General features: G+C 46.5%; 3 protein-coding genes across 3 annotated transcripts in view; 2 read left to right on the top strand and 1 right to left on the bottom strand.

Moving 5' to 3' along the window:
- The window catches only part of ppfia1 (PTPRF interacting protein alpha 1), a 35,516-nt gene extending 33,540 nt beyond the window's left edge, over nucleotides 1-1,976 (top strand). Inside the window, exon 28 of the mRNA XM_053426682.1 lies at nucleotides 313-1,976. Coding sequence (XP_053282657.1) covers nucleotides 313-374 — 62 coding nt within the window. The 3' untranslated portion in view covers nucleotides 375-1,976. The remainder of the gene's footprint in view (nucleotides 1-312) is intronic.
- Nucleotides 1,977-2,918: 942 nt separating this feature from the next.
- On the top strand, nucleotides 2,919-11,703 carry LOC128444487 (src substrate protein p85). The gene is made up of 16 exons (XM_053426997.1): nucleotides 2,919-3,065; nucleotides 4,145-4,253; nucleotides 4,369-4,442; nucleotides 4,543-4,672; nucleotides 5,150-5,260; nucleotides 5,458-5,512; nucleotides 5,599-5,709; nucleotides 6,161-6,271; nucleotides 7,088-7,198; nucleotides 7,809-7,916; nucleotides 8,673-8,728; nucleotides 8,811-8,880; nucleotides 8,981-9,277; nucleotides 9,561-9,662; nucleotides 9,966-10,034; nucleotides 10,143-11,703. Exons 2-16 carry the CDS (start codon nucleotides 4,170-4,172, stop codon nucleotides 10,277-10,279), a joined length of 1,626 nt encoding a protein of 541 aa, XP_053282972.1. The 5' UTR covers nucleotides 2,919-3,065; nucleotides 4,145-4,169; the 3' UTR covers nucleotides 10,280-11,703.
- A 5,207-nt stretch (nucleotides 11,704-16,910) lies between these two features.
- Nucleotides 16,911-23,061, bottom strand: part of LOC128436485 (SH3 and multiple ankyrin repeat domains protein 2) — a 66,109-nt gene continuing 59,958 nt past the window's right edge. Inside the window, exon 22 of the mRNA XM_053418238.1 lies at nucleotides 16,911-18,247. Within this exon, the coding sequence (XP_053274213.1) occupies nucleotides 17,719-18,247 (529 nt within the window). The 3' untranslated portion in view covers nucleotides 16,911-17,718. The remainder of the gene's footprint in view (nucleotides 18,248-23,061) is intronic.

Here is a 23,061-nt window from a genome sequence, read left to right as displayed (position 1 = left end):
TACAGAGGCTGGACACTGGCACAGTCAGGACCTACTCTTGTTAACACACAACGGTAAGAACACAGCCTCCACTGGTCACTTTGAAATGAGAGCAGCTGTCTCCTCGTCTCTCTCCGAACAGAAGCAGCTTTCTTTGTTCCGGAGTTTCTCGGCTCTAATAACGCACGTTCTACGCCTCTCCTCTTTCTTCCCTCTTGTTTCTCCACCTTTCCTCCACCTCCATCTTCTCACCCGGCTTCTGCCCTGCTTCCCCCTCTCGTGTCCGTTCATCTCTCTTCTCCCCGTCTCAGTTTATCCTCATTATTTCTATAGGTAGCCGCTGGTCAGAGGAGGAGGGGGAGTTCCCTGCGTTCAAGACCAGGATGATGAACTGAACTTTCAAAGACACTAAAAACACGTGTGGTTGTCATCACAGAAAAAGACCTTCACTCATCAATCTGCGTATCCCCAGAGGAGACGTGCTAGATTTATCTACATTTGTTATATTTATGTAAACCAATGGGACATTTAATTGATTTTAGAAACGACTGTGTAATCCTTTTATCCTCTTAATCGACCCACTTTTTAAGAATAAACCTTTCTCCACTGTGCCCGTATTAAGCTCCGCTCTCAGATGTATGTCACTGAATGTTTCTACTGTCTGGAGTTTGTATATTTCTACCAACAGACATTTTATCTAATCTTTTTTATAATCCTGATTCTATTGACCAGATGTACGTTTTTTTTTTTCTTTTTTTCTTCCTCTTTTGATTTGAATTCTAATCATTGAATTTACTCTTAAGTGACTTTGACATGTGATATAACTTAATTCATATCCTTTTCCCTTTTTAACTGTTGTATTTCTTTGTAGCTTATTACCTGTGACTTTGTGTAAAAGCAGCTCTTAGGTCAAGGGAAGTGTGAATATCAGACAAGTTGCTGGAGTCGTCAGTTTCACAAACTTCTCAGCTCTGAGTCGTCATCACCTGTAGAAGAACTGCTGGCACGCCGGGTGGTGGCGGCTGCACATCACGTGAAACACACACACAGAATATTTCCTTTTTCTCTTCTTTGTTTTTTCATATCTGCGATACCAAAATGAAACTCTTGAATTTAAGAAGCAAAGCCATATATCAGTAGCGGGGGGGAAACAGGGCTACTTTCAGATGCAAGCGAAACAGAATTCCAGGTTCTCTCCCGTCGACCTTGCATGCAGAGACTCCTCCACTAAACCCCACCCGGCCCCCTCACACCCCGTGTGTCCCTTTAAACAAAACAAACCTCCCTCACCTCTGGAGAAACAGTCGGACTCTCGTGAACCGACGAGTCCGGAGCGATGGACCAACTTCACCGAGGCCTCAGTGGATCCATCACCATCCACCCAGAACCCCCTTTTTTAAAAACACTTTGTATGAGGATTTCATATCAAGCCTTATTGTTTCTGAACTCATCTGTCGTCTGCTCTTATTTATTACTCATCAGCGTTCAGAGCTCCAGCCCCGTTTGTTTTCCCCGTCTTAGTTCGTCCACTCTCACAACACCGGTTCCACCGCGAGCCGCTCGGAACCCACGAGTTTTGTCTTCTCACTCTTCATGTAGTTCAAGCTTCGAGTAGAGACACTTCTGTTTGAGGTGTCGTCACGTAGGCACAATGCAAATCATATTGCTGTTTTATTCCCGCTCCTCCACCTGTTGAATTTTCTGATCTTGTAACTATGATGTACAGTCTGAGTACTTATAAACTATTTTTATCACAGTATTATTTATTGCTTACTTTCAATAAAATACTGAAACTTATTTTCCAGTGCAGACACGAAGTCTGACGCTTCTCTTTTCAGCCTCAAAGTGTTTTACATGTAAATGTGGGATTAGTCGACTCAGTTTCCTCGTATGAATGAAATTTGCTGTTAAACAATTACTTGGAATTAATTTCCAATTATATAAATGTATACATGAGTTTAAATTGGGTGCACAATAAATTCTTATTTTCTAAATAATGCCAAAATGAAATGTTATTTCTAAGAATTATGGTTCAAGCTGTGAAAAGTTTTCAGCCAACTTCATTTTCATGTTTTATAACAGAGTTCATAAGATTGTTTCTGATGAACATAAAAAGATTCTCCGATGTAAAAAAAAGTATTTTATTACAGTTTAATTTGTAGAAACAAAGGCTTCAACCATTTTTGGTCTGAATTATTAAATTTAAAAACTTCTAACACTCTTAGAAGTTATAGAATCCAAGAGTTCACAGAAAAGATGAAGACTCATTAAACTGCAGGTTTATTTTATTGTGTGGAAATGGCAGAAACTCCTGTTCTGTTTTTAATTTATTTTATTTAGTTTGTTTCTGTGTTTCCCAAATTAATGTTGAATATAAATATAATTTTTTTTAACAACTCTCAGACATTATAGAAGTATAGGAACCCAACTGGTTACTGATGTCTGTACAAGTTTGAGATTAGAAACTACTGGTTTATAATTATGAAATGTTAATAAATTAATTCATTTACACATAATAAATAAAATCTTGATTCTTGTAGTTAAATAAATAGAGAGAAAAGAGAATAAATATAATTAAATTAGAAGCCTGACTAAAAGGGTGGTTTACTTTTTTTCCCGAAAAGAATGTATTAAAATAATATAATATTACTTCAGTATTACATCATATGACATAGCTGTCTAATCATTGTAACTTGTATTAATTGTTTAAGGAATTATTTGCTTGTATTTTTATTATTGTTTACAAGTACAACCTTGGAGTTTCCCATCAAGTTCACACTTTAGTTTTTATTTAAAAAAAACAAAACTAAATTAATAGGATTAGATTTAAAGTCTGAGTTCAAGAATAACAACAATCACATTAAAGAAGTCTCGCGTTTTTAGTTCAATTGAAATTTCAGGAAAACGCTTCCCTGTCCCCGCCCACCCGGTGACGTCAGGGCTGGATACTGGGAGAGCCGGAAGTGATCCGGACGGACTCGTCGCAGGTTCGAAGCTGAGACTGGAGCCGGAAGCGGAGCGCGGACACCGGGGACTCAGCAGCTACTCACCGTTCCCTCTGACCGGAGCCGCAGTCGTCGTGGACGGTGAGTACCGGGGCCCGGAGCCGGGGACACGACGCCACACGGCGGCTCCAGTTTCCAGCAGGAGACGTGTTAGCATTAGCCAGTAAGCTAGCTGCTGGGAACTGGGACAGGAAGTGAAAACCCAGTCAAACGTGTTTTTATTCAAATGTCTCGGAGCGCTGAGTCCTCCGGTTCTGACTCGACCGTCGCCGAGGTGCTGGCCCCGGGTCCGGAGTCTGAGAGGCGGCAGGACCCGGGAGCTGCTTCCCGTCGGAGCAGGATCCACCGCAGGAATGAGAACTTCCGGTTCTGGTGGAAAATGATTCAAACGTCACGTGACAGAACCGAGCCCAGTTCTTCTGGTCCGACATCGACCGGAGACTCTGCACCGGGAGCAGCGGCCGCTCGTTCCCCGGAGCAGCCTCACTCCTGTGGGCCTCCTCTCCCTCCTGGGCCCGGGGGGCGCAGCAGATGGGTGCGGTTCTCCTGAACCACGTCCCCGGCTCGCAGGTCAGGGCTGGGCCCGGTCAGGAGGAGGCTGCTCCGGGGACACGTCTCCTGACGAGTCGGGTCGAGTCGGGATCCAGTGTCAGAACAGGAAGCTGGTTGAGATCCGAGGTCTGGAGAAGATCCCGAAACAGACCAGAACCGGGTCTCTGTTCAGATCCTGTCTCTAACAGAGTCTTTCTAAAGTCCCGTTGACCTCTAGAGACATGTCCTCGTTGTCCTCGTTGTCCAGGAGCAAGTCCTCCAATCGAAGGTCCAGTAGATTAAAGATACTGAAACTCAGCAGTGTGCACATGAGACAGAGTTCAGTCCAACACGTCTACTTCCTGTGTCATCGTGCTTCAACCACAGGTTGGACCGAACCCGTCCTCTGAGGCTGTCTTTACAAAGTGTCTCCACTGCAGCTGGTGGGACACAGAGGTTGTCCCAGGTCACATCTGGAACAGCTGTCAGGGTAGAAGTGTGAAACCCGTGTGACGGTAGATAACACCACGGGGTCGGTCTTTGGTTTAAATGTCCTCCAGGTGATTGTCTCCCTCTACGCTCACGTCCTCAGTCTGTCCCCCTGTGACCGTGTCTCTCCTGTGTTTCAGTTGGAGTGACGCAGCCTCTCTGAAGATGTGGAAGGCCTCAGCAGGACAGAACGTCACAGTGCCGCTCGATGACGGAGGCGATGACTGGGAGACCGACCCAGACTTTGAGGTTTCTGTGCTCGCCTCCTCGATTTAACCTTGACTCCTCCTCGTGTCCTCCTCATGTCCTCTTCCTGTCCTCCTTCCCCCCCTCCTCATCACTGCTTCTCTCCCTCCTCCTCTAGAATGACGTGTCGGAGAAGGAGCAGCGCTGGGGCGCCAAGACGGTGGCCGGCTCGGGACACCAGGAGCACATCAAGTGAGGACAAGTCAAATGTCCCCTTCCCCCCCGTCCCCCATGCTGCTACATGCATTGTTGAAGGCCCCGTTACGAGTCCCTGTGTCCTCTCTGGGTTTAGTATCCACCAGCTGCGTGAGACGGTGTCCACAGAACACACCAGCCTGAGGCAGAAGGAGCAGGACAAGGAGCCCAAGGCCTCGCACGGCTACGGGGGGAAGTTCGGAGTGCAGCAGGACCGCATGGACAAGGTAGAGCGCTGAGACTAGAGGAAGCTGGACCAGCGAGTCGGGGTCTGTGGACTCCATCAGATCAATGATCTCATGTTTCCACCTGAGTCTGAAGAACATGTCTGTTCTTCTGTGGTCGACATGAGAAGATCAAATCTCCTCCTGATGCTTTTTCATGAGGCTGAATTTAAACCAGGTCACTTCCTCCTGTAGACGTGTGTTTAATAAGAGCTCAGTTTGAAATACCACATTCGCGTGTGTGTGTCTGTGTGTGTGTTCCCATCCACACCTCTCTCTCTCTCTCTCTCTGTGTTGTGTGGTCATTGTAGCATGAATGTGATGACTGAGCACTGTTCACACACACACACACACACACACACACACACTCAGCAGCGTCACCACCTCAAACCCCTGCCTGTGTTTCCAGCTCTTTTTTTATCACAGTATCAACACACAGGATAAACATTGTGATTTGCTTCGTGTCCTTGATTCCGACAGTCCGCTGTGGGACACGACTACCAGAGCAAGTTGTCCAAGCACTGCTCCCAGACGGACACGTCCAAGGGCTTCGGGGGGAAGTTTGGCGTTCTGGACGACCGCGTGGACAAGGTACTTCCTGTCTCTGTCCAGCACACAGTCGTGGACACAGTGTTTCACTGTCCACAACCACCAGGGACTGACTCTGTGGACAAAGGGACATGTAGAGTCTGTTCTGAAGTGAAACAGCTTTCAACAGTGAAACATTAAACTGTGCCGGGGATCGAACCAACAACCTGAGTGAGTTTGTTTCTTGTGTCTGGTTCCAGTCGGCGGTCGGGTTCGAGTACGCCGGGAAGACGGAGAAACACGCCTCTCAGACAGGTGAGCGCCCGAATCCACCATCACTCGTCACATCCTCCACCTGCCGGCTGCTTCACCCTGACCTTTGACCCCTCTCCCCTGTGCAGACTACTCCACCGGGTTCGGGGGCCGATACGGCGTGCAGGCGGATCGGGTCGACCAGAGCGCGATGGGGTTCGATTACCAGGGGAAGACAGAGAAGCACGAGTCCCAGAAAGGTTTGTCTGGACTTGTGAGGGATTCACACCGACACCCTCAGACACGTCGGCCTCACGGCTTCACGCAGGTCCGGACAGATCCTGTTGTTGAGCTTTTCACCCTCTTCATTCCTCAGCCTGTGTCGGCGCTTGTCCCCAAAGAATGTGTTGATTTTCACCTGCTGTCAGTTGCTTGAGGGATCTGAACTCTGACAGCGTCTCTGAGTCTGGAGCTGGTTTACGACCCAGCTGGTTTTCAGAGGACGTGTGACCAGGTTCATTTCTTTGTGCAAATGAATTCCTATTCTTCCTATAACGGCAGTTTTACACGTCTGGCACACGAGAGGCTCTGAGTTTGAACATCACAGTGAAACCTCAGATCAACTCGCTTCAAAGTTAGATTCACTCAATGCTGACGAAGAAGATGAAACGTTTTCCTGTGAGTTGACTCTTCTCTTCTCGACTTTCACAGACTACACGAAAGGCTTCGGAGGAAAGTTTGGCATCGAGACCGACAAGGTGGACAAAAGCGCCATGGGCTTCGAGTACCAGGGCAAAACGGAGAAGCACGAGTCGCAGAAAGGTGAGTTCGATCTCCTGAGTCAGAGGAAGCCTGAGAGTCTGGAAAACTAAAAGTGAAACTCATTCATATCCTGCTCATTGTTTTCCACCTTGAGCTGCTGCTGCAATAATCATCATCATTATATACTAAATACTAAATGTCTAATTTAACACAACAATATAAACTGAGACGTGGTTTTGTTACTCCACTGTTGTCAGGTCAATGCAGGTATTGCACAATATATAAGTTAGGGAATGTTTGTATCAGTGATAACGTTTCTTGTGTCAGGTATTTAAAGAACTGGAACAGAAAATTATCAACGCATGTCATTTTCAGCCACTAGAGGTCGCTCTATCCAACCCACAGACTTTATAAAGATGGATGCGTCTCTCTTGCACTTTTGACAACATTTACAGTCAGAGTGTGAAGTTGTGATCCTGCAGTGGAGCCGTGCTATCGATGTCCCGCCCCTACATGCTCTAGACCAATCCTGAGTCAGCCTTACCTGTCCATCATGACGTCTCGGACAGTTTGTGTATCATTTAATTAACTAATTAAAACCAAACTCATCAGAAACATGAAAAGGACAGAAACCATTTTTGAGAAACATTGATTGAACTTGTACTTTGAGACTTTTAGTTTTGTCCATGTCCCATCTGCTCACATGGAGGAGGCAGGTTGGACAGAAACTGACTCGTCTCCTCAGAGGACAGGACGTCTTACGCCACAAGAAATGTTTTACTTCCACAATAAAACTGGTTTCATCCACGTCATGCACACAAACTGGTTTCAGAACGAACGCTGATGTGTATCTTTGTGTATTGTGTGTCTTCACAGATTATGTGAAGGGCTTTGGGGGAAAGTTCGGTGTCCAGACCGACAGACAGGATAAATCCGCTCTGGGATGGGACCATCAGGAGAAACTGCAGCTCCACGAGTCTCAGAAAGGTACTGGTCTGAGTTCATGGGTTTAGAGACGTGCAGCTGGAATCTGACAGAGCAGCTGCTCCGACCAGTCTCCTCCCACTACTCACCTTTTAGCCTGATTTTCCAGTTACAGGCTCATTTTGAAAACATCAAACTTCTCATTTGACACGTAGAACTTTGAACGAGGATCTTTTCCACCTCAGTGATCACCAGCAGCCTGAACTCAGCTTGATTTGTTTTCACTGTTAGAACTTCCCTCTCCGCTCGGATGTGGTTTCCTCTGTGGTTTGTGGATTTGCTCGTTCAACTTCCTCAATCTGCGGTTTAGAGAAAACACAGAAAAGAAGGCGGCTCAGAAAGAGGAAGTGGATCCAGAGCTCAGATTAATATCAGCGTGTCGGACTCTGCACTAAATCTCTCACACAAGAGATTAGAAGAAGATAATAAGTCAATGATACAAAGATAAAAGCTTTGCTCTCGTCTAACTCACCTCCTGAGAAGAGTTGAGACTCTAATGTGTCTCCATCACGTCACTAACAACGTGTCCTCCCCCTCAGGGCAGGTGTGTCGTTTGTCTTTGAATATGTGTGTGTGTTGTTGTGTGTCTGTCCATATACATGTTGTGTTGCAGACTATAAGCGTGGGTTTGGAGGGCACTATGGGGTGGAGGAGAGGCGGGACCAGTGTGCCCTCGGCTATGAGCACAAGGAGAGCCTGGCCCAGCACGAGTCCCAGAAAGGCACAGACCCCCCCCCCCCCCCCAGACACAATCCTTCCTCTCAGCCTGATGCTTGTGCTCTGGCTCCATCTTCCCACAGCTGTTGTATTATAAGAGACAGCCCCCCCCCCCCCCCCCCCCCCCCCCCCCCCCTGCAGCACCAACTCATTAACACGAGAGGACGAGGTGTTAGAACATGACGCTGGTGTCGATGTACACAACAGTGTGTGTGGGGCCCCTCTGGCCCCCTCTTGGCAGCGCCACTGCATCGAGCTGACCTTTGAGTGTGCATCAAGACCAGAGAAGTCTGATATGAATACAGACCATAAAGTTCTTCCTCTGGTGTTTGCAAATCATAACAAGACCTCAGTTCCATGACCCCCCCCCCCCCCCTGCTGTTTACATTACTGCTGAGTCGCTGTTTGTTAGCTTGTGCATGATGTCATTTGGCCACAGAGCATTTTACGGAGGCTTCTGAGTCAAGATGGCTGCTCCCCTCCAGCTGTGTGTTGAGATGCATGAGCTCGTCTGATTCCTGTGAACTCGCCTCAGTCGACTTCATCTGAACCGTCTCCGACCCGAGAGGGTTTCACACCGACGCCACGTCTTCAACACAGTGTGCGGGGGTGAAGGCCGATGAAGAGGAGAAGCTAGAGACAGTAAACTGGTCGGTGGTGGTTTGTGGTCTGAGCTGGAGAAACGGTTCTGATGGAGCCGACCCGGGTGGAGTCTTCAACGAGCAACAGAAAGTCACCTTCACTTGTCTCCTGTCCACAGATTACTCCAAAGGCTTCGGAGGGAAGTTTGGAGTCCAGAACGACCGCATGGACAAGGTAAAGTGTGTGTCTGTGTGTGTGTGTGTAGGGGGGGGGTGTACAGGGCTCTGTCTAATGTCTCTATCTCTCTGGTGGACAGAGCGCGGGGACGTTTGAAGTCGTGGACAAGCCGACATCATCTTATCAGAAAACCAAACCTGTGGAGGCCGGTGAGCGTTGGTCCACCATGTTTATCAACGTTTAGCAACATGTTGTGAAGTCTTCATCACGTCTTCTCCTCCTCTTCCTCCCACTCTCCTCCCGGCTCAGTCGGCAGCGGCACAGGAAGCATCAAGGCTCGCTTCGAGAACATCGCCAAGCAGAAGGAGGAGGAGGACAGGAAGAGGACGGAGGAGGAGCGGGCGCGTCGACAGGCCAAAGAGAAGCAGGAGCAGGAGGAGGCGCGCCGCAAAATCCAAGAGACGCCCAAAGCTCCGTCTCCTGCGCCTGCTGCGAGTCCCAGCCCCGCCCCCAGCCCCACCCCACCCGTCCAGCCCAGCCCCACCCCCAGCCCCACCCCACCCGTCCAGCCCACTGCAGCACCTGCACCACACGTGAGTCCCGATGGTTTCCTCTGTTAAAACTGTGAAGTTCTAACATTCAGCTGCTCTGTCTGTGTGAATGTGATCGAGTCGCTCTCTCCTCCGGGTCTGGAAGGGAGGCGGAGTTAGCGCCAACACACCCCGGGAAAGGCCCCGCCCCCAATCGAGGCGATAAACGACCAATACAACACCTTAGATTCCTTAATACATGAATATGATCGTCAGTGTGTGTGAGTGAAAAGTCATTATTGTGTTCTGACAAGTGGCTCAACAGATGATTTGTTGTGTGTCTGGTCAGGTGGTAGAAGCAGCTGAGGAGAACGGAGATCAGCTGTACGAGGCCGAGCCGCAGAGTCAGGCCGACCAGCAGGAGGAGCTGTACCTGACTCCTGATGATGCCAAGGCCGCAGGTAAAGCTCTCATGACGTTTGTGTTGATTTAGAGACACAAGAGAAAGATGCAGGAGAGAAGAATCACTCATCAGCTTTCTGCACTGTCATCGTCTGAGAGGGAATAAAACTGAGAAGGTTGAGTGGGATACATCTTCAATCATTAAACCTCACACTCACCACGAGACAGCATCAGAGATATGAATCCTAATACCTCGAACCGGCCGGTCATGTACAGATGTGTGCAGCTTCTCGTCTTGTACCAGAGTAACACACACACAGAGTAACACACACACAGAGTAACACACTTGTGTTCTCCTGCAGACACGCAGCAGGACGAGTACAGCGAGGACGTCGGGGTGACGGCGGTCGCTCTGTACGATTACCAAGCAGGTGGGACATTGCACTTTAAGGTCAAGGGTCACTGTGGCTGAATCTCCTGTCTGGGTCTGCACATCTGGAGCATCTGTCTGGACACTGATCTCTTTCTTCCTGTTTCAGCCGGCGAGGACGAGATCTCCTTCGACCCGGACGACATCATCACCAACATCGAGATGATCGACGAGGGCTGGTGGAGGGGCGTGTGCAGAGGCTCCTACGGCCTGTTCCCGGCCAACTACGTGGAGGTTCGGCAATGATGACCCCCCCCCGCCCCCCCCACAAGAGGACCCGTCTCCTCCTGCAGGAGAAGAGGAAGGAGACTGTTTAAAATCCCTGTTTTGTTTTTTGTCCTTTTCACTCTTTCCTCTGTTCACATCATCTGATGCTTCGACGCTGTGTGAGACGTCCTCAGGTCTCCTGTCCGCCTTCCTTTACCCCCCCCCCCCCACACACCTCTGTCCCATGTTCAGATAATGTCGCTCTGTGCAGCAGCAGACGAGGAGGAAGAGTCACGTTCGACTGACTCGACACTAAGAGAATATATAGAAATCGAAGGTTCTTTTCCTTCACGAGGTTTTGATCAGGTGTTGTCGATTCTTCACGTGAAGCCACGTTCACACTACAGGATTTTAAAGTCGTCAGATTCCCTCGGTCGGTTTGCTCATGGGCTCTGGTCGAGTTAATTGAGCCTGAGCTGCTTCCTCTCATCTTCACAACAGTTTCACCTCCTCCACGATCAGTCGGACCCTCTGTGTCTCTCCTCCTCTGTGTTGTCCCCCCCCCCCCCCCCCCCCTCGTCAGTCAGCCGTGTCGTGTGAACTCAGACCAACAGCAGGTTGTAGTGTGAACTGCTCTGTGATGTGTTTGAAAGTCGTGTAGTGTGAACTCTGCTTTAACGTTGTGCGTCTTCAGTAGCTCGACCTTTAAGGTCTCAAGTGAACTAGACCTCCACTCTGGATTATTCTGTATATTGATGCTTGTATTGTGTCCAGTGCATTGACTGTGGACCAGAACACCGCTGACTCCTCTTGGTCTGTCTGAGAACCAGTTGCTGGTTTGCACAGGAGTTTAAATTCCAGGTTGAAGCTGCACCAGTTGATTTATTGAGCTTCCTGTCGAGTGACTCAGTTTGATGATGTTTGATCAATCACGAGGCTTCCTCCTTTACTGACGCTTCAGGGGCCCAACTGTCAAATGACAAGCCAAACAGAAACACTATAGTTCATAGTATTATTTTAATCATCTTCATACATTCTACAGGTTAATTACTGATGTTTAGAATCGTGTACAGAGGTGAAGAGTCGTGATGTGTATTTGTGGATGCTCCTGTTTTTGTGTATGATTTTAAATGAGGAGTGATGACAACTGACGTCCCTCAATATGACCAACCTGCAGAAAACATCAGTTAGGGAAGAGGCCTTCAGTGTGTTCTCCAAACACTAATTACTTCTGACAGACGACTCGTCTGCAGATGGCAGCAGTGTAGCTTAGACAGGTGTGTGTGCGTGTGTGTGTGTGGGAGAGAGAGAGAACTTTCATTGAATTCATCTTCGGGGTTTAATAATAAAAAGTGACCTTTTCAAATGCATTATTTTTATCTGTACCTCTGTTTGCTTGAGTCACTTCATTACCTGCTTGTTCTTTTTTTTTAGTTTCAATAAATAAACTATCAATGATAAAACTGTTTGAATGCATTTTTAATTCTCTTTGACTTATGAACACTAGAAACAAATGAGTTCATGCTTGACTCCAAATTCATGTTTGTACCAAATATGAAGAAATTCCCTGAAAGCGTTCTTGAAATATCTTGTTCACAATCGGTTCTTTTTCATTGGGTCAAAAGCCTTTATTTTAATATTGGTAACATTGTCTCCAAAGTTAGTTTGTTAATTTCTTTATACCGTGCTGTTCTTTCCTTTACCGTGTCCCGGTGGAGCTGCGTGATCGTGACCAGAGGAAAACGTGAGTCCAGGGTCACCTCCGCTGAGTTCCTCACGTATTAACGACCCAGCCGTTACAAAACTCACGAACTTAGAGGCTGAAGATAAATGCTACTGGCTTGTGTGGCTGTCTACAGAATTCCATGTGGCCAGTGTTCATCCTCGTTACCTCTTCGCCTTTGAAGAACGTGCTGCAGCTCGAATCGCAACATCCAAGACATCAAAGGAATCATTCCTGGCTAAACATATGGGAAAAGAAAAAGCTACACCCGAGCAAAGCCCTCGAAGAACGTGCGATTATCCAAAAACTATAACTATGTCCTCTCTGTGAAAACAAAACACTGAGAATCACACGACTCTGCTGAACATACACACATGTTGTTGGTTAGAGTTAAGAAATGTGACCGTGGGAGTGAATTAGAAAAGTTTGTCTGATTTGCTCCTTCCAGAAATTTCTTCTCAAAATGAACATGAGACCCAATGGAGAGAGGCCACGGAGAACTACAGGTTAAAAAGCTCTGATAGATTTCATGAGGTGACAGTTCTGTGAAGACAACACGTTTTCCTATGTTTGATCTAAAAATCCTGTACGACAACTTCCATTTGTGTCTTTGAGAGCAGAACACAAAAAGTAGCTGAACATCTGTCCTGCGCCGCTCTCGCTCTAAATGGGCGAGAGACCTTGACTCCCATTCACTTATTTTGGGCTGTTTTTGTAGAGTGAACATCTGGGCAAACGTCTTGTCGTTCGATGTGTTGCATCATCTTAAAACATCAGAGGCACAACATGCCCGTCATTCTACATAGACTCCCTGTGATCTCACATGGATGGTCTTTGGTTATAGGTGATTTCTTACCTACACGCACACGCACAGAACCAGAGAACATGGAATCAGGGAACACGGAGTCGGAGAACACGAAGTCAGAGAACACAGACTCAGAGATCATGGTTCATGAAGCAGGAGTCAGAGATCATTGAGATGATGAAGAAGTGGAGCTCCATGGGACACTTCCCCGATGAGACACTGGACCCACACATGCAGCATCCGGCCCAACTCGTCACCTACTGCCCAGCGTCTGATTGGCTGAGGCGGTTCATGTGGCGCTGTGGTCTAAGTTTGGACCACAGGTGAAGATCCACCTCAGCCTGCAGGACCCGTTGAGAGAGGCCGCCATCGTTGAGTGCATCCGGTCTAAGATCAGTTCTCAGAGGAACAAGCCGCCTCCGGCCTCGCCACCTTCTACATGATAATTAATAATGATAATAAATAAACAATCTTTTTTCTGATGCAGTAAACACAACATGTGAACGTGCTCCACACAAACTGCTCCAGTGACACAACACTAGTGCAATATTATATTTATTTCTTACAGTGAATTTTGGTTGCCATACAAGAAGTCTTGAGGATTCGAGGGGAAGGGCGAGTGAAGTTACAGGAAAATTCTCTCTCTTTTCATTTCACTAATTAGTCGACTCTATGATGATTCAGTAGCACAAAATTACAGCAACATAGAAAACATGAACACAAATCTTTGCACAACATCTTAGCCTCTAATGAAGACTTATTCAAAGAATAAAATCTATTCATGATAAAAATAAATCAATTCAGAAAATAAATATACAGTAACCCAGATGTTGGACAATGCTAAAGGTGGGATCAGTGTGTTTTGAGAGGGGGGGGGGTGGAAGTGGGTCAGTGAGCCATGCGTGTTCCTAAACTGGTCCTGGTGAAGCATCGTGACGCTCTGTAAAGGTTCTGTAAAGGTTCTGTAAAGGTTCTACTACACCTACGCAGCTCTACATAGAAAACCAATGGGGACCTGTTGATCCACATGACGGAGTCGACAGCCAATCGTTTTGGTTGATTTGTTTACATATTCAAAGCATCATTACTGTTTCCTACCAAGATGACCTGCAGATCTATACTTTCAAACAAGTTACAAACTCTTTTAATCATTGGTTTTTGGAACACACTCTCAAGACTCTGGGGTTCCGGACTCTGGGGGTCCGGACTCTAGGGTTCCAGAGGAGGAGGGTTCCAGACTCTGGGGTTCCAGACTCTGGGGGTCCGGACTCTGGGGGTCCGGACTCTGGGGTTCCAGAGGAGGAGGGTTTCAGACTCTAGGGTTCCAGACTCTGGGGGTCTGGACTCTAGGGTTCCAGAGGAGGAGGGTTCCAGACTCTAGGGTTCCAGAGGAGGAGGGTTCCAGACTCTGGGGGTCCGGACTCTAGGGTTCCAGAGGAGGGTCAGGGTTTCTATCGTCACTCGAGGCCAAAATATCTCACGACCGCAGTCGACACGTTCGCTTCAGGCAACATTTCATATAAACACTGACATGTGATTGCATCATGATATGTAACTTTAAAATGGGAAAATAAAACACAACCAATGAGATTCAGTCAGAATAAATATTGCTTCTTACATAACCAATAAGTCTAATAATAACAATAATATCCACATTTTTTAAAATCTATATAGTATTTCTGTTTTTGGCAATTTTTGTTCAGATAACCTCTATAAAATTTCATAGAACTCTATACAAATCTTTAAAAATACTGTGCTTGTCTTCCCCCTCGGTCGCTGTCAGCTGGAAGCTCACGTTCAACAGGAGCTGATGTTCACAGAACACAGAGCTTGTTTCATGTGTCTCCTCAGAAAGCTGCACCTGCATGAAGCTCCGGAGTTTGATATGAAACCAGACAAGGGTCAACTTGTTCTAAAGTGATTATATATACACAAATATATAATACGTATATTTGTGTAGATATACTGTGTGTACCTCCAGATGTTGGAGGATGTATCTGACCACATGTGAGGTGTGAGTCTCGACTCTGAGATAAAACAGGAGCTCTTTGTCTCTGTGGAGCGACGACAGGGAGGAGGGGGTGTGGGGGGGGGGGGATCCACCAGGTTTGCTTCGGTCCCCACGTCAGCTCCGGCAGTTAATGAACCTTCATAGATTTATTTTCCTTTAATCTAAACCTTTAAATAGAGCTATACATATAATCAAATAGACATTTTTATTTCCGTTAAACACTCTTATTTACACATTTCAACACAACTTCTACTTCTGACCAGCCGCAAATCGCAACACAAACATTTCCAGCTTCATAAATTCTGATTCACTTTTAAAATTGGACCCATGAATGAAACTCGAAACAGATCACAAACGGTTTTCATCTCTAATCTGACGGAACCTCGCTGATCCACATCAGATCCACATCAGATCCACATCAGATCCACATGTGATCCACATCTGCCACAGTCGGGTTGATCTCGGTTCTTGCTCATGGGTTCGTGGGCAGGCGAAGTCTCTTTGACTCTTGTGAACTCGTGATTATTAAACCCTGAAGTCGCAGATTCTCCGTCTGCTCTGATCTCAGTGCAGTTTTGTGTCGTCCGGCTGAAGTCGCTCTAAAAAGTCTGGACCTGCCGATAAATGCATTTGTAAGAAAGTGATTATTAATCGTTAACTTTAAAGTATGGTTGTGTCGGGGCAGCAGCTTCGTTAGTGTCACGTTCTTCTGGAGAAGAAGTCGTTTTCAAATCGCAGGTCAAATCCCGTTTGGCTCATTTTGGGATTTGGGGAATCGAGCTCGCGTTAGCTTAATGCTAATGAGAAGAACAATGTACAAAATGTTCAGGTAGTCATTTAGCTTGATATAAAATATGAGCTTTTTCTGGTTAAACTTGAGTTTTAGCTCTTTGTCAATAACGAGTGATATTTAAAATAGTTGAAAATGAGAAAACACGGAATTCAAGTTCAGTAAAATGCTATCGAGTGTTGACTCTTAATAGTTTGACATTTTTAGGAATTAGCCTTTTCACTTTTTTGCTGAGAAGATCAATAACATATGAACGTTACATTTATGAAATTAAAGCCAGAAAGCGATTAGCTTAGCTTAGCATGAAGACTGGGACCAGATCAGTGATGAAGAGATGAGATATTAGATGAATTACAATTTAATTTACTAAATTTACTGCACCTTTATGCTAAGCTAAGCTAAGCCAATGAGCGCACCTCACTCTATGTTAAGGTTAACATACATCAGAATTTGTCAGGACCTCAGATTAACAAGTAGAAAACATGATGCTAATATTACGAAAGGTAGTAAAGTCGTAATTACGCGAGAATTAAAACATAATTGAGATTTCATTCATATCGAATGTTTAAATGTTATGAGGATACAGTCGTAATATTGCAAGAATAGAGAAGTTATTGACAATAAACCTGTTATATCATTAACAGAGTCATAATAGAGAAATAAGTCGTAATATTACCGAAATAAAGTCGGAATTGAGAGGAAATATTCCAAGAATCAAGTAAAATGAGAATTAAGGAAAAATAAAAATGTTAATACCCAGACTAAAATTACTATCCATTGTTCTTGTGAAATGGCGACTGATATTTGTGATATGACTTAATCTCTATATCTCAGAATTTTTTAAAATATGGCTTCTATGTTTATTTGACATATTAATGACAGGAAGGTAAAAGTCTCATCGTCTCCACTGACAATTTACATTTTAGCAGTAAAAGTTTATTTTACTCTCACTGTGCTTTCAAATGAGGTTTTGCTCAGTTTCACCGGGAGCAGGATATTGATCTTCTCGTCTAAAAAGCAGAAAGGTTCACATCCCAGAATGCACCTCTCAAGAGGCCGTCTCTCTGAAACACCTCCACCTCTATCTGAGACGTGAGCGGCCACATGTCCACCTGCTGAGGGGGAGATGGAAGAATCAAGGACAAAAGGAAAGAACAGCAATAGTTTCCCTCGACTGTGGCTTTAGAGCAGATCCATGGAAATAGAAAACACACACACACACACAAATCCAGGAGAGGACGACAACACATTCTGCAGCAACACACTCCGACGTTGTGTCCGTCCATCTTGTTCCTCGTGTCCTTGCTTCAGTTGAGAGGGGGGGGGGGGGGGGGGGGGGCTGCAGTAGAGCGTCTCCTCTGGTGACCACCGAGTGCCACTCCCCCCAGGAGACGGCCATTACAGCAACAATGTGTGTGTATGCATGCTAAGAGTGTGCACATCAGTGAGGACAGTGTGTGTTTGTTTGTGTGTGTGTGTGTGTGCATGGTCGAGATATGCTTTAGTATTTGTTTCAACATGTCAACTAATGTTTTCACTTTGACACAAACAGGTGAAAAGCAAAAAAAATGGAGTCTATCTAAAATTTTCTCTACAACATCAGATGCAACCAGAAATATAACTGGTAGGACTCTAGTGAAGAAATATTATCTCTGAACAAACTCTAGCAAAGATAGAAAAGGAGCAACGACCAGCTCAGCTGGTTTTCATGCACCCTCACCGGGGTGTATGGAAAAAGTCTTCAGTATTCCAAAGCAGAGGGTTGAGCAGAGTCTGAGTGTGAAACCTCCAGGTGAGTGTTCCAGTGTTTGAGGACAAACTGTCTTTGTCTTCAGGTGTCTTCACACTGGCGTCCTCTGCTTCTCCCTCCATGATGTGACATAGCAGCTGTTGTCTTCTCCGTTGCCTCAGCAGTCCCTCCACAGATCCCCTGATCCTCTGGAGCTCAGGGCGGGGGGGGAGGAGGAGGAGGAGGAGTAGGAGGAGGGAGCACTGAGATGAGGGCGACTCTGGAGGAGGAGAGGACCGAACCGTCAAGAGGCAGCATCAGCGAAACTTCGAGGCAGTTCCAGGACTTGAGATCGTGTCTGATGAGGAGAAGGTAGAAGTGGTGGCTCCTCTCCCAACTCCTCAGCCGTCTCCTCCAGGCTTATCTGTCCTGCAGCAGCTTGAGGGCCCGCTCGATGTTCATCCGGTGGCCCACCCGCGTCACCCCCAGGTCTATCAGGTCCTCCTTCTGCAGCGAGGGCAGGTGGGCCCCCTCGATCTCATTGTCCAGGAAAGCGTCCCTGTGCTCCCCCAGGTTCAGGCTCTCCAGCCAGTCGGCCACGTCGTGCTTGCTCCACAGCTCCATGGGTTTGGAGGCGAAGGGCTTCCCCGAGGCCGCCACCGCCTGCATCAGCGTGAGCGGCGAGGGGGAGCGCGAGCTGCCGCTGCCTCCGTACGAGGAGCTCAGGCTGTAGCCGCCGCCGCTGCCCATGGGCGGGGTGGGCAGGCCGAAGACGTCGGTGAGGGTGGGCGACACTGATGGAGGCAGTGATGAGCAGGGGGTGAGGGAGGAGACGGAGTCGGGGGGGCTGCAGGGGTGCGTCTGGGACGGGAGGCTGCTGGGGGGGGTGGAGGTGAGGGGGGCGGCAGCAGCGGCGTTATTACGCATTCCTGAGTCTTCTGTGGGGGTCCTGGAGGGGGGGGGGGGGGGGAGAGAGACGAGGAGTTAATCAGGGTCAAACTTTCAAAATAAAAGATCTTCCTTGTTTAGTTTGTTTGAGGCAAATGTTTATTCAGTCGACATTTTAGAAATATTCATATATTTAGGTTATTTTGTCCCAAAATACCAAAATTCTGCCCATTTACTTTAAAACTAAATCAAGTTGAGTTGTATTTAAAAAATAATTAAACATGTTCCGTGTTCACTGAACAATGGAGAAGACTTGAAGGACGTGTCTTTGTCTTTGAGTTTATTTATTCCAAAGAAGAATGAGACATGGAAATCTCACGTGCTCATCATGATGCAATGATTCATAATGAACAGTAGGTGGCGTTATTGTCAAAAGGTTTTGGTGAAGCCACAGCAGCTGATGAAGACTCATGATGAAGAAGATAAATTAAAACATTTACATTAAATTAGTCTCAGTTAATAATGTTTAATGTTGATATTTAATACATTTATATTCAAATAATTATTAGTAAGTTACAGGACCTGATAGAGAGTAAGAGAGACAGAGAGAGAGAGAGAGAGGGAGACAGAGAGAGAGATTGAGAGAGAGAGAGAGAGAGAGAGCGAGAGAGATTGAGAGAGAGAGGTGAGAGAGAGAGAGAGAGAGAGAGAGAGAGAGAGAGAGAGAGAGAGAGAGAGAGAGAGAGAGAGAGAGAGAGAGAAAGAGAGAGTGGGAGATTAAACATTTACCAGATTTTAAACCAGGAAGTTTTCATTAAAAAAAGCTTCTTTAACAAGCTGAAACTTCCTGCACATGAAATACAGAGTTGCATGGTAATAATTTACATTATTAATTGTTAATATATTTCTTAAACATTAAATCTGGTGAATCTTTGTCGGAACCTTTGCTCAGCACATTGGAACAAGACAGCGACACAATCAAATCCTGAGGAACCTCGATCATCTACAGTTTCACACATTTCATCTCAAACCACAACAATCACCACACGTGTGTCACGGTGCTGCTGCCTCAGACGATTGATTGGTTTATATTTGGAGCAGAGACACACAAGGACCCACCACCACAACACACACACACACACACACCAGCCCACCCAGCATGAGCACTACTTCCTTCCACCTCCCCCAGGACTTCCTCCCCCGTGGAGCTCCTGATCAATCGAACAGCTCGGAATGGGAGAACTGAGCCGAGGTCACAAACCAGGCCACGAGCGACCTCCTCACTTCTCCCACCGAGAGCGAGCGAGGTGCAGCCCAGATCTCTCTCTCTCCTGCTCCTGACATATGGAACCGCCCGGGGGGGGAGTGCAGGGCCCGAGCGGGTCGTTCTGTTCCAGAGGAACTGGGCCACCGAGCCCGAGCGAGAGAACTTACAGTGTTCAAGGTCTCAGCAGCGGCTTTTCCACAGGATGTCGTGTTGAGGGGATGAGATGGAGACAGAGGACAACACGTGATGATCGGCATGTAGAAAGACACACACATGTACACACATGAGACAAAAGGGAAGAACAGAAGGGAGCAGACATCTCGATGGAGTGATGGTCTCAGCCGTCTGTCACCTCCACCCGGGTCCTCCTGCTCGGCCACGTCACAACTTATTTCACTGGGATTCTTTAACAGTCTGAATCTTTAAAACACACACTGACCTAACTGTGGAACCCGAGACGTGTCAGCACCTCTTCTACTGTTCCACCACTTTCTGTTACAGGAGTTAAATCAGTTCCCTAATTAGCACAGAGCCTCGTTTAGCTTCTCTGACCTGATTACCGTTCCCACCGACAGGCCCATCGGAGGACGGAGCTGTTTCCAGTTTCTCTCAGGTCAACGCAGGTGCAGCAGATTACTTTGATTTGTATCAAACTATGTTTACACAATTTAGAAGCCGTCGCCTGAAAAAGCAAATTCTTATTGGAAACAGTTCAAATTGACTCATTAACTGCGTCTTCAACAGAGTTTGACAACAGAGGAGACAGATGGTAAATCCTAATAATAAGAAACACAACCTAATGATCAGATGTGTTTATCCCTTGTGATGTGTAATTAGATAAACAAGGTCACGAGATCACCGACGTCAGCCATGTTTTTCCGTACAGCGCCAATGACACGTCAACTATAATGTTAGAATATGATTAATGAACTTAAATCTGAGGATAAAAGAAGAGACACAGTTGTATTAAGGAAATGGTGTCTCTGTGTGTTATTGCTTTCAGTGAAGTCTGAGGTTGAATCAGAACTGGTTTTACTACGTGTGTTTGTACTGGAGTAGAGGATGTGAAGCTTTAACCCAGTTCAACACGTGACCCAGTAACCAAGTCTACACTCCTCAGAACCAAAATATCCTCAACCTTTAAATTCTACTAGTCAAACTGGTTCTCACAAAGATAGAAGGACAAGTGTATACACACACACACACACACACACACACACACACACACACACACACACACACACACACACACACGCACGCACACATTTAGGCCTAATCTAATCTAATTATTGCTGGTCTAATTTCACAAGGGCACTGGTCCTCTCTCCTCTCTCGTCTCTCTCTCCTCTCTCTCTCTCTCTCTCTCTCTCTCTCTCTCTCTCTCTCTCTTTCCTCTCTCTCTCTTCTCTCTCTCTCCTCTCTCTCTCTCGTCACTCGTCTCTCTCTTCTCTCTCTCTTCTCTCTCTCCTCTCTCTCTCTCGTCTCTCGTCTCTCTCTCTCTCTCTCTCTCTCTCTCTCTCTCTCTCTCTCTCTCTCTCTCGCTGCTGCTTCTCCGTCAGCTGAGCGGCACGAGAGGAAAGTGACGCAGCTCCATCGATGCGTGTGGTTGGAGACCTCACCTTCGCCACGCCCACATCCCACATGCCTCCCTGCTTCTTTCTAACACTAACACTCACACACACACACACACACTCTCTCTCTCTCTCACACACACTGACTCCGCTGGGTTACATAATGGTGGCCTACTAAAGCAGCGTGGCACGTGACCTGCGTGAGATGATGTTGAACTCTGCTGAGGGTGAGGCCTGCCATCCTCCATCCATCTCTCTCTCTCTCTCGCTCTCTCTCTCTCTCTCTCTCTCTCTCTCTCTCTCTCTCTCTCTCTCTCTCTCTCTCTCTCACACACACACACAACACCCCTCCCCCGACTCAGACTGACATCACTGCAGGCCTCAAGGCTGCTCTCATCAGCTGGTTGCTAAGCAACACTTTCGTCCACAGGCACAACCAACGCACATTTGATATGAAATATGAAACAGAAGAATAAAGAACAACAACCTCACAAACGTCAAAAGAATCAAATCAGATGTTTCCACTGGTGAAGAGGATTCAAGCATCATATCAGAGGTGTGTGTGTGTGTGTGTGTGTGTGTGTGTGTGAATCTAGGCCATCTTCTGTTTCACTGCTTCCATCTGTTTGACGCTCACACAGGCAGCGCCACCTTTTCCCTCCTCAGGCCTCATCCTATGAAACGGCGCCCCCTATCTGCTGGTCTCTGGTTGAATTCAACCTTTGGAAACCCTCAGGAGCAAAAACACAAAACCCTCGTGTGAGGGCGGATAATCTCCGACCCCGGCGGCAAACGAGAGAAAGGGTTTAAACTCCGTCTGACACGAGAAACACACACAATGTAAAAGCAGATTACAAGCCAGCGGGATGTTCGGTGACGGATTAATTCAATTCTATTTGATTTGTATTCCACCAAATCACAACATTAATAATCTCGTGGAAGTTGGTGAAGTGGAGAACTGAGACTCAACGGGACTGATGCTGCAGGATCAGCTGAGCTCTGTCTGCAGATGTGTGTGATGAGTCTCAGCTGCTTGTCAAACATCTGGAAACAGGTCTGACGGGTTTGATCTGGAACTGAAGCCGAACGATAGCGAGAGAAAGAATTGAGAAGTCAAATCAAACTTTAACGGATGAGATTCTGTTTAAACTTTCTGTCGTTCTTCTGGTTCAGCAAACCAGATGTTCACCGAAGACGCCAGATGCTGAAAGAGAGAGAACGTCTCCGTTTCCCCTGGAGTCTTAACTGCAGTGATAATGGAGCTGAACTTAAAGTGACAACGTCATTTATCACAATGAGCATAATGTTAACATCTCAACAGTTTGATTCCTGAAGTAAAAATCCCGTCATTAATTTTCTGAAAAGAGCTTTTGACTATCAGCCATAATAATGTAACCATCCGAGGTAGGCTCAGCACAAGCCACGAGATGAACCGATGGATTCTCCCGTAGAAGACACGAGTCCGTTTGAAATCAACTGTGTAACGATGTAATCTGTGTTTGAACACTTCAGGTCCTGACAGATCTTGAACCTGAGGACAAACAGTTCAGTTCCTGTGACTCACAGGTTGACGAGCTTCAGTTACTCTCCTACACGACGTAAAGACAAATGTACAGTTTTTTTGTTATTGATCTTCGTTCCTCTCTAAATCAGATCTTAATGCATCTGTCACAACATAATACACGTTATGTCACAGCTAGTACAGTAATCATTCAGGGTTATATTTAATATCATCTGGAAATCAACTCCAATATTAGCTTGCAACTTTATGCAAGAAATGGCTCCAGAGTCCAATGAGAAAACGACACCATGTCCTAAACATCATGTAGCATCTCAGCGCTATATGAAAATAAGAACTGTGAAGGTGTCCTCGACGCTGATGGAACCTACCTGTGAAGACGGGAGATACAGAAGGGCATGAAGAAAGAAGAGGTGAAGGAACGACAGCAGACTGGAGAGAATGAAGATGAAGAGGCGTGAGCTGAAAATGAGATGAGGTGTAAAAGGTCAACAGACATGACTTGGAACTGTGAAAGG

Source organism: Pleuronectes platessa, chromosome 1, assembly GCF_947347685.1.
Source record: "Pleuronectes platessa chromosome 1, fPlePla1.1, whole genome shotgun sequence".
NCBI lineage: Eukaryota > Metazoa > Chordata > Actinopteri > Pleuronectiformes > Pleuronectidae > Pleuronectes > Pleuronectes platessa.
This window is presented reverse-complemented; position numbering and strand designations above follow the sequence as displayed.